Here is a 14876-nt window from a genome sequence, read left to right on the forward strand (position 1 = left end):
AGATAATCCAGCACTGAAGGCAAGGAGGCAGAGAGCGAATCCATGCGGTGCTCAGCACACCACACAGCAAATCAGGACCATCTCTGGAAAAAGCATTGCCGAGTGGAGATCTTTCGAGAGGCCTCGAGAACCTCCCCACCGACTGAGAGAAACAGAAGGAGGGAGGCACGTTGCGAGGAACCAAGCTGCAGATTGGAATGCAACAGAAACCGCAATACTGAGACAGCAGAGAACGGGAACATAGGTAGAAGCTGAGTTCCCCGATACGCTGGAGGAACCATGGCCGCCAGGGCCACAGAGGAGCCATCAAGATCCTGATGGCGCAGACAAACAATCCGAGTACAGGGAGGAAACGCATAGAACCCGCCCATTCCATCGAGAAGGAAGCATCCACCACGATGCAAACTCGGTAGAACATCCTCGAGCGATCTCGAGGCAACCAGAGAGTGAGGGTTCAAGTGAACAGAACTACCTGTTGGGTTCCCCACCGAACATTCATATGCCGCAGAGTCTGAGAATGGAGCAACCATCCATGCGGCCGAAAAGGGCGACTCAACGTGTCCGCCAGACAATGCAGCACGCCCCGGAATACACTGCCCAAAGAAGAAGCAGTGATGTAACACCCACTGCCATTGACAAAAGGCTTCCCCGCTAGGAAACAAGGGACCTGTACACCCTGGCTGGGTCACCGAATACATAGCCAGGAGAAGTCGGGACGCACCAGATCACGGTATTGCAAATGGCCTGGAGTTCCAGCAGATTGATGTGGCTGCGACAGGCCGCACCCGACCAAGGACCCGAAGGCCGTCGAGATGCACCCCTACGCCAATGCCAAGTAGTCCATCGGCAGACGGGAAAACGAAGAGGTGGCCCCCCAACGAAACAAGCGTGTCAAGGTGGGCGACACCTCAATATGCTGGGAAGCAGGATCCCGATCCTTTCATCACTAAGATGCTCGGGTCCAGCGGGGAACATGAAGATGAAACCCGGCGAACCACGGGACATCCACCGTGGAAAACCCCTGCTCCCAAAAGGATCAGCAACAGGTCGGCCGAGGCCGAAAAACCGCTGAGACACCAGCCGACACAAGCGCCGACAGGCCACCTGCCGAGGCAGAGGCAGAAAAGACCGAAGGCGGACCGAGGACAGAAGGCCCACCTTCCGGCATAAACCAACAAGGGCCTCCTCTGAGGCCGAGACAAGGATCCAGGTCCGCCCCTACGGACTCCCGAGACTGGGGCTGGCTGAGATAGACCCACTCCCGTACTAGAACAAGTGCAGGGCACGAAAGGCCAGGACCAAACGCAGATGGGAGGATGGGAATGCCCGACCGACAGAAGGGAGGCTATACTCCCAGTGCGTAGGCACGGAGACACCGCTCCCGAAGGGAGTGGAGGAATCCCCAGAAGGAGAGCAGCCCGGAGGCAATGCGAGAATAGACGAAAAGACGGCCCGAACTCGCCGAAGCCGGCGGCCAACCCCAAACCCGGCGCTGCAGCAGCTATTGCGGCTGCTGCGAAGGAGGCCGAGATAACATAAGAAGGGTCTCCAGAGAAGGAGTCCAAACCACCAAGGCAGACGGGATGAAGCCAAAGGCGTCCCGATAGGCGAAGGACCTGTCGCAAGCTGAGAGGCGGTTAGTGGACACCGCAAGGGAGGCCTCAATAAGCGCAGAACTCACGCACGTAAAAGCGGCGAGACGCGCCTGGAGGCTCGGAACCTCAGCCACCCTCGGCGCCAAGCGAGAGGCCGCATGGCGGGAGCAATAGAGCCGGAGCAGGGAGAGAGGCTGAGCCCTCTCGAACCGGAGCTGGAGATGCCCAGGTGCAACCCCGGAGTCGACACCGTGGCCCAAAACCAGCCGCTGCTGCGGTAACAGCGACGTTGCTGCACTAAGCCACCGTCGACTTCGAAACACAAGGCCATAGCCCCCCAAAGGGCACAAAGCCCCAAGCGACGTCAAGTCACACGCCCCCGTCGACGGTGCGAAGCCTCGGCAACGACGAGGCACAGAGCTCCAGCCGACGATGAGGCCCCCAGCCTCAGTCGAGGCGCAAGCCTCAGGCGACGTCGAGCACAAGCGTCAAGAGATGCGGAGCACACGGCCGCCGCCGACACCGAAGACACCCAACCTCCGCCGACATCGAGACCTGCAGCCCCAGTCGACATTGAGGCAGAAATCAATCGAGGCACCCAGCCGCATTCTACATCGAGGCGCAAGGCCCCAGGCGGCGGGGAGGCACCAAGCCGAAGCCGACGTCAAGGCAGCTGCAGTCGACGGCGAGGCACAAAGCCCCAGTCGACGTCAGGGCACAAAGCTCCAACGACGTCAAGAAACGAAGCCTCAGGCGGCGGCGAGGCACCAAGCCCCACACGACGGCGAGGCACCAAGCCCCAGTCGACGTCGAGGCACGAAGCCCGGTCGACGTCGAGGCACGAAACCTCATTCGACATCGAGGCATGAAGCCTCCGTCGACTTCGAGGCACGAAGCTCCAGTCGACGTCGCGGCACGAAGCTCCCGCCGACGTCGAGGCACATCGAGGGTCAGAAATCAGCACCGTACCAACGAACTGGTAAGAAAGGTGCAGCAGTGCGCTCCATAAGGGCAACCTCGACATGAGTATTCCCATGGAAGGAGGCATGCATTGAAGGTCTCGCAGAGGCGGGCACGACTGCACTCGATGCCCCCGTCGACGTCGAGGCACGAAGCCTCAGGCGACGTCGAGGCAGGAAGGCTCAGTCAAGGTCGAGGCACGAAGCCTCAGTTGACGCCTAGGCACAAAGCCCCATTCGACGCCGAAGCACGAAGCCCCAGGCGACGTCGAGGCACGAAGCCTCAGTCGACGTCGAGGCACGAAGCCTCAGTCGACGTCGAGGCACGAAGCCTCATTCGAGGGCGAGGCACGAAGCCCCAGTCGAGGTCGAGGCACGAAGCCTCGGTCGACGTCGAGGCACGAAGCCGCAGTCAAGGTCGAGGCACGAAGCCTCAGTGGACGCCGAGGCATGAAGCCTCAGTCGACGTCGAGGCACGAAACCGCAGTCAAGGTCGAGGCACGAAGCCTCAGTGGACGCCGAGGCATGAAGCCTCAGTCGACGTCGAGGCACAAAGCCTCAGTCGACGTCCAGGCACGAAGCCCCAGTCGACGTCGAGACACGAAGCCTCAGTCGACGTCGAGGCACGAAGCCTCAGTCGAGGTCGAGGCACGAAGCCTCAGTCGAGGGCGAGGCACGAAGCCTCAGTCGACGTCGAGGTACGAAGCCTCAGTCGACTTCGAGGTACAAAGCCTCAGTCGAGGTCGAGGCACGAAGCCTCAGTCGAGGTCGAGGCACGAAGCCTCAGTCGAGGGCGAGGCACGAAGCCTCAGTCACCGTCGAGTCACGAAGCCTCATTCGAGGGCGAGGCACGAAGCCCCAGTCGAGGTCGAGGCACGAAGCCTCAGTCGACATCGAGGTACAAAGCCTCCGTCGAGGTCGAGGCACGAAGCCTCCGTCGAGGTACGAAGCCCTCGTCGACGTCTAGGCACGAAGCCTCCGTCGAGGTCGAGGCACGAAGCCCTCGTCGACGTCGAGGCAAGAAGCCCTCGTCGATGTCGAGGCACGAAGCTCCAGTCGACGTCGAGGCACGAAGCTCCAGCCGACGTCGAGGCACATCGAGGTTCCGAAGTCAGCACCGTACCAATGAACTGGTAAGAAAGGTGCAGCAGTGCGCTCCATAAGGGCAACCTCGTGAAGAGTATTCCCATGGGAGGAGGCACGCGTTGAAGGTGCCTGGAATGCCTGAGATTCAGCCGATGTCATTACCGAGGTAATGCCGCTAAAAAAGAAAAGGAAGAAAGAAGACTTACCAGGGATCGAAGCTACTCAGTCCGATTCCAACGAAGGAACAAGGGTCCCGGCCATCCTGCTCACACGAGGTGAGCCGAGAGAGGCCAGGGAAGCAGAAATACAGCTACAGCCAATGAGGCCTAGCCGCATGGCTGAGGCCCAAGGAGGGCCTGCCGGTAGAAACACAATAAAAAGACCGTTTTAAACATTTTTTTTTTTTTTTTTTAAAACAAAGAAATACACGATCAAGTAACAACGCACAGCGACTCCCTAACAAAATAAAGAAGCCGCGGTGCTAGAAAGGCACATAGAAGAACGGAGAGAAGAGAGACAGGGCTTTCTGGCTCCGCGGAAAACTAAGAACTGAGGACCATGAGGTGGGTATGCGCCCTCTAGTGGATCAGGAAGGCACACACATGCGTGGTGCAGCACTAGCAAACTTGAAATCTTCAATCAAGTTTGCTTGAAAAGCTGTCCGCGTCGGGGCTCCGTGGATGACGTCACCCACATGTGAGAATATGCTGCCTGCTTGTCCTGGGATAATACAGTTTTTCAGAGCACCTCACACACCCCCTTCCGATTTTCCCCAGAGGCTGTCACGCCTGTACTCAGACCAAGTGCAGGGGAAAAGGTGCTGCAGTCTGCCTTAGCTCCTTGAAAGAGTAGTTGGAACTGGAGATTTTCTACCTTAAGTTACCAGTCAGCTGTAATGCCGAGATCTTCAGGCTGCCAGTCGGACATCAGTTAGACTGAACCTTCACTCCAACAGGCCATAGTGACCACCAAAAAGAGAAGGGGGGGGGGTTGCAAAACGGCAGCCGGCACAATGAGTGACCCAAAGGATGCTATTGATTCCTAACAGTCTGTGCTCAAAACTGCTGACCAAGTCAAGGAAGCTAGCAAATGCTGAACCTTGAGCTCCACAAATATTCAGCAGGCTGGCTGCACCTGCCAGCCTGCTGAATGCACCTGCCAGCAGCAGACAGAGTCTGCTCCTCTCCAAGCAGGCATAGCTGGTTCTAGAGCAACATAAAATGTGTGAACAACCAAAAAAGACCACAAAAATAAAGAAATAAAGGGAGCAGATCAGAACGCCACCTTCATGCTCACCTACAGAAGGAAGAACTGAAGAGGGAAGCAGAGATCAGGGAGGAGGAGGAGGAGCTGAAAAGTTGTGATTGACATTTTCTGCAGAATGCTCACGAGCAGGCATGGATAACTCTACGGTTCAGCATACCATTCCTACTGCACTGGGTGTTTATATGTGTTTTATTTTTAATCATTTCATGTGAATTTATGCATATCTATATCTATATTATTCTATCTATATTATAGTGATAATCTATCTACTATGTATATATGTTAAAAAGTTTATAATATGGACTAGGGGTTTAATAACATTTACTGTTATGATATAGGATCTAGACAATTTGTTTAAAAAATGGATATAAACCATGGTATGTACTTGCACTTTGGAATAATGTTAAATGCAGAAACAAGTAATACAAGGTACTCTTATTTGTTTTAAGTGGATTTGCTTCCAGCTTCTCCAGTGTGTGAACTGAAACCATGATGTGGCCATTAATTTTTTTTTTTTCTGTTGAAATCAACTTTAATTTAAGTATACAGTATTAATACTAAAACATTATTTTTATTTACTTATTTACTCTTTATTTGATCATTATGGTACAATTTTTACCATCCTCAACTTATTACTATATGTATATATGTATTTAATATATACTGTAGATTTATATTGATTTAATTATAGTCATACAAATGTTTATAAAAGTGATTAATTATTATGCACATACATAAAAAGTAATAGGTTTTAGGGAGAATATGATATTGGAATCATTGATGATAAATACATTTTTAATGTTTTAAGAATTTTTACAAGTTGTTCTGATTTAAATCTTATCCATATTCATGTTTGATATCAGTCAGTGATGTATTACCCCAGATGCAGCCTGAAGGTGAAACTTGGGTAGATCGGGTATTTAAGAATTTTTAACCACAATCCTATATAATAAAAGGCTAACTCGCGCATGCGCAATCCTATTTGCGTGTTCCGTGCGCTGTAGGTCTGTGGCCTAAGGAGTGCGCATGCGTGCTAATACGTCACCAGCCTATCGCCTCCACAAGCCGGACCGCAGCCAGACGACGTTCTCCGTTTCTCCTGCTGCCGCCGCCGATCTCCGTTTCTCCTTTGCCGCCCACCCCCTTCTTTTCCCGCGGGCCCGAATGGCGATTCCAGCAGCGTGTTCATCAGTCTCCACACGCTGCTTCGGGCCTTTCTACTGCCCTGATTTGCTCTGCCGCATCTCTGATGATGTCATCAGGGACGTGCCAGAGTAAATCAGGGCAGTAGAAGGGCCTGAAGCAGTGTGTGGAGACTGATTCAAGCGCTGCTGGAATCACCACCTTTGTAGTCCGGACCGCGAGAAGGGAAAGGGGGGGTAGAGGAAACGCTAATGCTGCTGCACAGGGAACTGGTGGGGGGGGGGAGGGAAATGGAGGGGAAGGGAATGCTGCTTTGGACGGACGGACAGACAGAGAGAGGAAGGGAAACACAAAGAAAATAAGAAATACACAGGGGCAGGTGCTCAGGGAACTGGTGTGGGGGGAGGGAAATGGAGGGGGATGGAATGCTGCTTTGGACAGACAGAGAGAGGAAGGGAAACACAAAGAAAATAAGAAAGACACAGGGGCAGGTGCACAGGGAACTGGTGGGGGGGGGAGGGAAATGGAGGGGGATGGAATGCTGCTTTGGACAGACAGACAGAGGGAGGAAGGGAGACAGAAAGGAAAGAAGAAAGACACAGAGTCAGGGAGATACACAGAAAGACAGACAGGCAAAGGAGGACAGAGACAGACAGAAAGGACAGCGGGAGCCGCGTCAGGAGGGGTGCGGGATGCGGCAGTGGGAACTTTTCCAATGGGTGCAACTGGGCAGCTGTCGGGAACCTCTGATCAGGGGCAGAGCAAGGTAAGAGTATCATAGGGATAAGAAGGAGGAGGGAGGATAAAAAAGGAAGGGATGCCTACTGCTGGACAGGGGGAGAAGGAAAGAGATGCTGATGGACAGGGGAGGTGAAGAAAAAGGAACGGAGGACTAATGTTGGACAGAGGGAGAAGGAAAGAGGTGCTGCTGGACAGGGGGGAGGTAAAACAAAGGGAGAAGGGCTGCTGCTGCATAAGGAGAGCAGTGAAGGGGTGGTGGTGGACACAGTGGAGGTAAAAGGAAGGGAAAATGGACAGGGGGAGTAGGCAAGGGGTGGTGATGGACAGCCAAGGAAAAAGAAAGGCAGAAAGAAAAAAAGCGGCTAAGGAGAGAGAGAGAAAAAAAGACAGACACACACAGATATGTTCTAGCACCCGTTAATGTAACGGGCTTAAAGACTAGTTTCAAATATTATGAAAAAAATTACAGATGAACGGCAGAAGTACCAGTGCCTTAGCCTTTGGAGTTTTATAACTGAGCATGATGAGGCATGCGTGTACACATTCACAGAGCAGACTCAGGGGGCCTTCTAACGATGTCTTACCTGAGTTTGTAAGATCTATCTATTGCTGTAGAGATAAATAAAAAAGGTTGCTACTTGCAAATCAAGAAACAGGTACAAGAAAGTTCCTTAGGAAATCAGAGCCCAGCACCAGTCCAAAGAGAGCCTATGGTCAAAAGAAAGGCAGTAGTGGTATCACAGGAGAGTTTGCTAGCAAGAATCAAAAATCCCTCTTCCACTTTTGTATCTTGCAAACCTGCAACTACAACTGCTTCAATTTGTAGTTACTTTGATTTGAAGAAATGTTCCCGGTGAAGACTTCCTTTCAACTTCATTCTCACTTTGTTACGAAGAAACAGATAAGAGGTATCCTCTGGAGAAGGCAAATTTACTAGTCTTCTAGAGTAAGGAAATATTATTACAGAATGCTACACAGAAATATCATGCTAACAGAATACCGCAGTCACACATGACAGGAATAGTGTTAGGGGAGTGCAACTAGGGCAACTGCCCCCTGGTCAGAGAGAGCCCTAAGCCAGCTGGAAGCTAAAAAAGCACTGCCTGGGCTTTGCAGTCCCCAGTTATGTCTAACACCAGCTCTAGCGGGATATATATTTCCAAATCTGATATATTCTAATCACACAATAGAAATAAAATTATTTTTTTCTATCTTTTGTCATCTCTGGTTTCTGCTTTCATCTTCTTTTCACTCTTTTCCTTCCAGCGTCTGCCTTCTCTATCTCTTCAATCCAGCATCTGCCCCTTCCATCCACTGTCTGCCCTCTCCCCCTTCCATATGGTATCTGTCTTCTTTCTACGCCCCTCTCCCCTTTCCATCCAGCCTGTGCCCCCTCTCTCCTTTTTACACGATTCATTCCAGCTTCACTGCTCTCTTCATTTTTATCGCTCCTACACTAGATCAAGCATCGTTGTCCCTTTCTGCTTATTTCTCTGCTGACCCCTTCCCATCATCAATCTCTCTATTTTCTCATGCCTGTCTCTCCCCTTCCCCTCCTCTAATCTCCCTGCCAGCTGTTTCCTCCCTTTTTTCCTTCTCCCTTCCTTCCTCCTCCTGTCCAGCAGTAACTCTCTTCCCTTTCCCTCCTCCCCTCCCAGCAGCATCTCTCCTTCTCCCTCCCTCCAGGTCCAGTAGCAGCTGTCCGTTTTTTCCCTTGTCCAGCAGCTTCCCAGCCTCCAACTTGAAAAAAATGAATTGCCATACAAAAAAGGAATTATAAGAAATTTAAAGAGGTCTGGGGGCCATTGACAAATTATTGTAATGAATAAATACCATTTTTCCATTATAAGAACAATGCAAATGAGGGACTGGGAGGGGGGATTTCTTAATTTTATTAAATGTTTAGATCAATAGGAAAGAAAATTTTATATGATATATGTGATTGCATAGGTTATGATAGGGATGGGAGGGAGGGGGTTAAACTTTATGATTTAAGTTGAAAATGATAGAAATTCAAGTGATGTATTCAATTTCAAATGTCATTTATTGATACACTTGTTGTAAAATGTAAAAATGAATAAAGATATAAAAAAGAAAACCCCGGTGAAAAAAAAAGTGTCCGAACAATAACAAACTTTTTAAATGTTTTTCCTTTCCTTAACACAATTTCATGTTTCACTTTAAAGCTTCCCCAGAAGGAAAGACCTTGCTCCTAAAAGGCAACACACTGATTTCAAAATACAAAACACATGTTAAAAATAAAAAAACATTAAAGCTGGAGAAACTACAGGGCCCACAGACGCCGAAGTTCCAACTGACAAGTTGGATCGTATCACATGGCTTACCAGTAAGCTCAAGTTATATTAAGAGGAGACAGCCCAGCAACCTATCAAACCGAACATTCCACTTCCCTATTAAGTCCCTCCGGGATCACAGTATCCCAAGCAAAAATCATTCTCTGCTCCTAATAAGTCAAACAACGAGTAATGCTACCTCCCTGTACAAAATGAAACTTCTTAAGAGCTGCAAACTTCAAATCAGAGAGACTGTGATTTTTATCCTGCCAATGCAGTACAAGAGGAGCTTCTGTTCTCACCTGTCTTATGCAGCTTAAATGCTTTGCAACACGTAATTTTAATTTCCTCTTAGTGTGCCCGATGTACATTTTCTTTTTTTTTTCAGATATGAAATTTTATTAGCCCAAAAGGTTATAGCTTTCCTTTTAGAAGAATGTATTTGGTCTCTTGGTGGTGAAACGTGGTTTATGCTGGCGGTGCCCGATGTACATTTTCTGATAGGGACAGAGGATACAGTAAATCACCTGACTGGAATTAAAAATCAGTGACCCCCCTCAAATAAAAGATTTTACCACTCAAGAGAATCACAATCCTATCTGTAAAGCATGGCTACAATAAATGCATGAACCACAAGGACTGTGACCATCTTTAATCCCAGCAGCTCTCGGTACTTAACAGCGCAGAGATTCACTAAGGCAGCCTCGGATCCTTTGATGGGTCGCACCACCTCTGAGGAAAGAGGAAGTTGCATCATCAGAAGCGGCTGCGACTCAGCAAAAGCCCCAAGGCTGCCTTAGTGAATCGCTGTGCTGGTAAGTAACGACAGCTGCTGGGAGGGGAGAAAGCCATTGTTGGAGGCTCCCCATTATCTCGCCGGCCCTGTGCGAACCAGCAGGAAATTGAAGTTCATCAATCTTGCCGGCCGTGTGCAGACCGGCAAAAATTTTCTGTGGACCGTCACCGGTCCACGGACTGGTAGTTGAAGAACAGTGAATTAGATGATTAGAACTGTGAGATGAGGTGCAACACTAATCTAATATCTGTAGACCAGTGTCTCTGTGAGACCAGTGTCTCTCAAACTCTCTCGAGCCTGGGAATATTAAAGGTAGTGGCCACAGCTTGAGGTACCCGGAAGTGCGTGGACATCTCCATGATGACATCACATGCATGCGTGACATCATCACATTGACATCCACCCATGTGCAGATGCCCTTCAGACCCTGAAATGCCAGTAGGGCATGCCAGCAGGGAAGTCTAACAAATATCAACTGAGTACCTCCAACCACAGACCTCCCAAGCTCCATCCTAGACCCACCCAAACTCTTTCCCAGATCACGCCCCCTTTACTAATTGTAATGCATTTTTTTCCATTCAATTTTCATATACACACAATATACACAGCAGATATAAATTCTCAAAACTGACACATTTCAATTGCTATATTGAAATAAAATCATTTTCCCTACCTTTGTTGTCTGGAGACTTTATTTTTCTGTGCGTTTAACTATGATTCCAGGCCCTTCTTATCCATTGATTGTTTTCTCTTCTTCACTTTCTGCCCTGCATCCATCTTTGGAATTAACTTAACATTCAATTTTTCCATTTGTCTGCTTTTCCATGTTACCTTCCCTTCTTCTCTCTCTCCTTCCCTCCCCATTTCCATGGTCTGACATCTCTCTCCTTCCCTCCCTCCTCCCAGTGGTCCGACATCTCTCCTTCCTTTCTCCCTTCCCAGTCTGGCATCTCTCTCCTCTCCTTCCCATAATCTGGCATCTCTCTCTACTACTATTATTATTTCTATAGTACTACCAGACTCCCCTCCTTCCCTTCCATTCCATGGTCTAGTATCTCTTCCTTCCTTTAATCATTTCTCCTTCCCCCCCTCCCAGTGTAACATTTTTCTCTCACTTCCTCCTTTCTGCCTCCTGCAGTCCATCTCATTTCCCTTCTCCTCTCCGGCCCCCCTCTCAGTCCAACTTATCTCCCTCCTTTCCACCAGTCCAACATTTATTTCTCCCTCCTGCATGTTTCTTCTCTTCCGGTCCTCCTTCCCTCCCCTAACCAACATCTATCTCCCTCCATGAGTTCAACCTTTCACTCTCTCCTTCCCATCCATCTCACCCTCTCCATGAGTCTAACCCTTTCTGCCTCTTGCACACTTTGTCTCTCTCCTTGCCTCTTCCCTCGAGTGACATCCTTCCTTCTCACTCCCCAACCCATGTTCTCTCCCCATGCACCATTTCTAACTCTCCTCCACCCCATGTCCATTTCTCCCTCTCTCCCAACACTTTTCCTTCTTTCCCTTCCAACCCCACTCACAGCTAATATGCTTTCTCCCCATCCATCATCTCATCCTCCCCTCAAGTGTGCAGCATCTTTCCTTTCCCTCCCCATCTGCTAGATCCAGCAGTACCCCTTCTCCCTTCCATCCTCCCCTTCCTCCTGTCCAGCAGTACCCCTTCTCCCTTCCTTTTCCCTCCTCCCCTGTCCAGCAGTACACTTCTCCTGTCTCTACAGCAGTTCATTTTGTGCTTTTAACTTGGCCACACAATTGCTGCTAGCATTAATTTAGACGCAGTTTCATCAGGCAGCCTCGAGGCCTTTGCTAGGCCGGCTCGCCTCTGACAAAAGAGGAAGTTGCATCATCGAAATGGGCCGGCTTAGCAAAGGCCTCAAGGCTGCCTGATGAAGCCGCATCTAAATTAATCCCAACGGCAGCTATGTGGCCAAGTTAAAAGCACTCTGAGCTGCTGCTGGTCCGGGGGTGCGGAGAGAAGACGTGGAAGGCAGGAGTCCCAGGAGATACGCATCGGCAGCAGGAAGATGCTGCCGGTAGACATGCAGTGCTGGCATGTGAACCTCTGATGAGAGGAAAGTCAGCTAGCCAGTACTTCTCTTCCTCCTCAGTGTGCCGCGGCACACTTGGAATCTCAGGAGGCACACAGTTTGCGATACACTGTTCTATGCCTATAAAAGGCAATTTACTATGGTGTATGAGGAAGAATGAAAGATATTACCAAGTCCTAGGAGGCAACTAAGTAGGGATATCACTGAGCTCATGGCTGCTGAAGTAGAGAGTTATTACCTGTCTGAGATTTTGATTTGGACGGCTACTGGTGTGGGTGATGGTGGTGGTGGAGGCGGTGGTGATGGGTTTCTTGCTAGGTGCTGTAAGGCTAGTAGAGGAGGCACTAACCGGCCTGGAGATGGAGTTTGAACATATCTCACTTGAGCTGGTTGTGGAGCTGCAGCGTGACCGGGTTGAGTAACTATTCTTCGGATGGGAAACTGCAGGGGGAAAAAAACCCAGACCTGAGCTCCAAGAGAAACATTATGAATACACTCCTCTGTGCTCACAAAAGTGCATTCATACTCAGGAAACACACACATAAGCATATGTATTCATACTACCAACGCACATTATGTGAATTCATAAACATATATGCATTAACATACTCTTGATAAATGGACATATACTCACTCATACGCAAGAAAAGCGCACAGTAAAATAGCAGATGATGGTAGAAAAATACCAATGAGCCCATCCACTCTGCCCTATAATTCTAGTCCACAGTATCAAGAGAATATTCCAATTGCAAGTCATAAAGTGTCACTACTTGTAAGTTTTTTCTTTGTATCCAGAACAGTTTTAATCATCTTCCTTTTTTACATTTCACCATCTTGGGTAGCAGAGCAAACAAGATCCCCGATTTAGTCCACACACATCCCAAAGTTTTTAAACAATCCAAATAACTACCAATAAAAAAAGAATATAACAGAAACACACTAGTTTGTGCACAAATACACTGAAACAGAGGTATTACATATTCGTACATAGAGCAGCACACCCTGCTTAGAGTGACATTTCACACCCACTTCATTGGGATTGAACAAGATAAGGTCTTTGGCTGTTGCTGCTGCAATGTTGCAGTAGTCACAGCTAATCAGCACTATACGTCAGTTTCACAGTGACTTCCTTAAGTCCTTTCTCCCCCCCCCCCCCCCCCCCCCCCAGTAACATAAGAACCACCACAGAAGGAAAGGAAACTCACAGACTTGAATAAAAAAGTGACATGGGGTGGACAGAGATTGTGCAGGTAAAAAGCATTCTGCTTGCATACTTCTCTCTCCTTCATATTAGGTGATGTTCCCAGAGTCTGTTTAGTTCAGGGAAGGGAAATAATGAGCTTAGACTGGATTTTCAAATTTGTGTTATTTTCTAAGAGAAGAGTGCACGCAGATACTTTGGACTCATGGCAAGTTTCATAAGCAAAGATACTTTACCTGTAGTAGATGTTCTCCCAGGACAGCAAGCATATATTCTTACAATAGATTGTAAGCTCTACTGAGCAGGGACTGTCATAAGAACATAAGAATAGCCTTACTGGGTCAGACTAATAGTCCATCTGGCACAGTATGCCTTCTTCATGGTGGCCAATCCAGGTCACAAGTACTTGGGAAAAACACAAATAGTAGCAACATTCTGTGCTATCGATTCAGGGCAAGCAATGGCTTCCCCAATGTCTGTCTCAATAGCAGACTATGGACCTTTCCTCCAGGAACTTTTCCAAACCTTTTATAAAACCAGCTATATTAACCGCTCTTACCACATCCTCTGGCAACACATTCCAGAGCTTAACTATTCTCCGAGTGAAAAAACATTTCTTCTTATTGGTTTTAAAAGTATTTCCCTGTGACTTCGTCTCTTGAAAGTTTTTTAATGTACTGTATAGTTCTGCGTACATTTAGTAGCACTATAGAAATAAGTAGTAGTAGTATGTGGGTGACATCATCCATGGAAGCCGGTACAGACACTACCAAGTGGACTATCACTTTAAATCTTTAGGCAGTGTCCATAATCCGTGTGTGCCTGTGCCTTCCTACCCAACATCGGCTCAAGGGACCATCAGTTCAGTAACAAAGCTTAGATGCTGCCTAGGGGAAGTGGGTGAGTTGTGAGAATATATGCTTGCTGTCCTCAGAGAACACCTGCTACAGGTAAGTATATTTGCTTTCTCCAAGAACAAGCAGGTATAATATTCTCACATGTGGGACTCCCAAGCTGCCAGGATCATAAGACTGGATGAGGATAATGGATAAACAAACATAAGCCTGATGAAACACAAGAGAGTTGGAGGGAAAATTGGCATTCAGGAAGTAAAATGATTCTGCAGAACTACTTGTTCAAACTGACTGTCACTTTTGGAGTTTTGTTCTAAACAATATTGAGAAATAAAGGTATGGATAGAGGACCAAGTAGCCACAGCAGAAATGAACTACCAAGTCAGCCATAATAGCTCAGACATCGTGGGCTGTTACACGGGCCTGCTTCGTCAGCCTAACCTGAGTATACATGAAGAAGATACAGTCCGCTAGCCAAGTGGAGATGGTTCTCTTGGTAATAGGAACTCCGAGTCTATTAGGGTCAAAAGCCACAAAAAGTTGGAAGGATCCTCTATGACAGTGTATCGCGGCACACTAGTGTGCCTTTTGACATTTTAAGTGGAAAGGTGCTTGAATTTTAATCATATAATGAAAACCTAGGCACTTACTCGAACCAATTTGAATGAAGAATATTCTCATATACCAGCCAGTCTCAGCAAGACATTACCTCACTGATTTGCAAAACTTCATTCAGTGTAGTTTAACTACACTGAATGAAGTTTGGCAAATCAGTGAGGTAATGTCTTGCTGAGACTGGCTGGTATATGTGAATTTTAATCATGACACATTGCATGGAGCAAGGATTCTTGCTTCTACTCCAGTATTGCTCCATACAATGTGTCATG

The 14876-nt window shown here is 48.4% G+C and overlaps 1 protein-coding gene across 3 annotated transcripts in view; it reads right to left on the reverse strand.

The window, feature by feature from the left end:
• SPATS2 (spermatogenesis associated serine rich 2) overlaps positions 1-14876 on the reverse strand; it is a 139897-nt gene that overhangs the window by 19394 nt on the left and 105627 nt on the right. For all 3 annotated transcript variants that reach the window (XM_033938066.1, XM_033938067.1, XM_033938068.1), the window contains one exon: positions 12173-12375. In XM_033938066.1, the coding sequence (XP_033793957.1) occupies positions 12173-12375 (203 nt within the window). The remainder of the gene's footprint in view (positions 1-12172; positions 12376-14876) is intronic.

Source organism: Geotrypetes seraphini, chromosome 3, assembly GCF_902459505.1.
Source record: "Geotrypetes seraphini chromosome 3, aGeoSer1.1, whole genome shotgun sequence".
Classification (NCBI taxonomy): domain Eukaryota; kingdom Metazoa; phylum Chordata; class Amphibia; order Gymnophiona; family Dermophiidae; genus Geotrypetes; species Geotrypetes seraphini.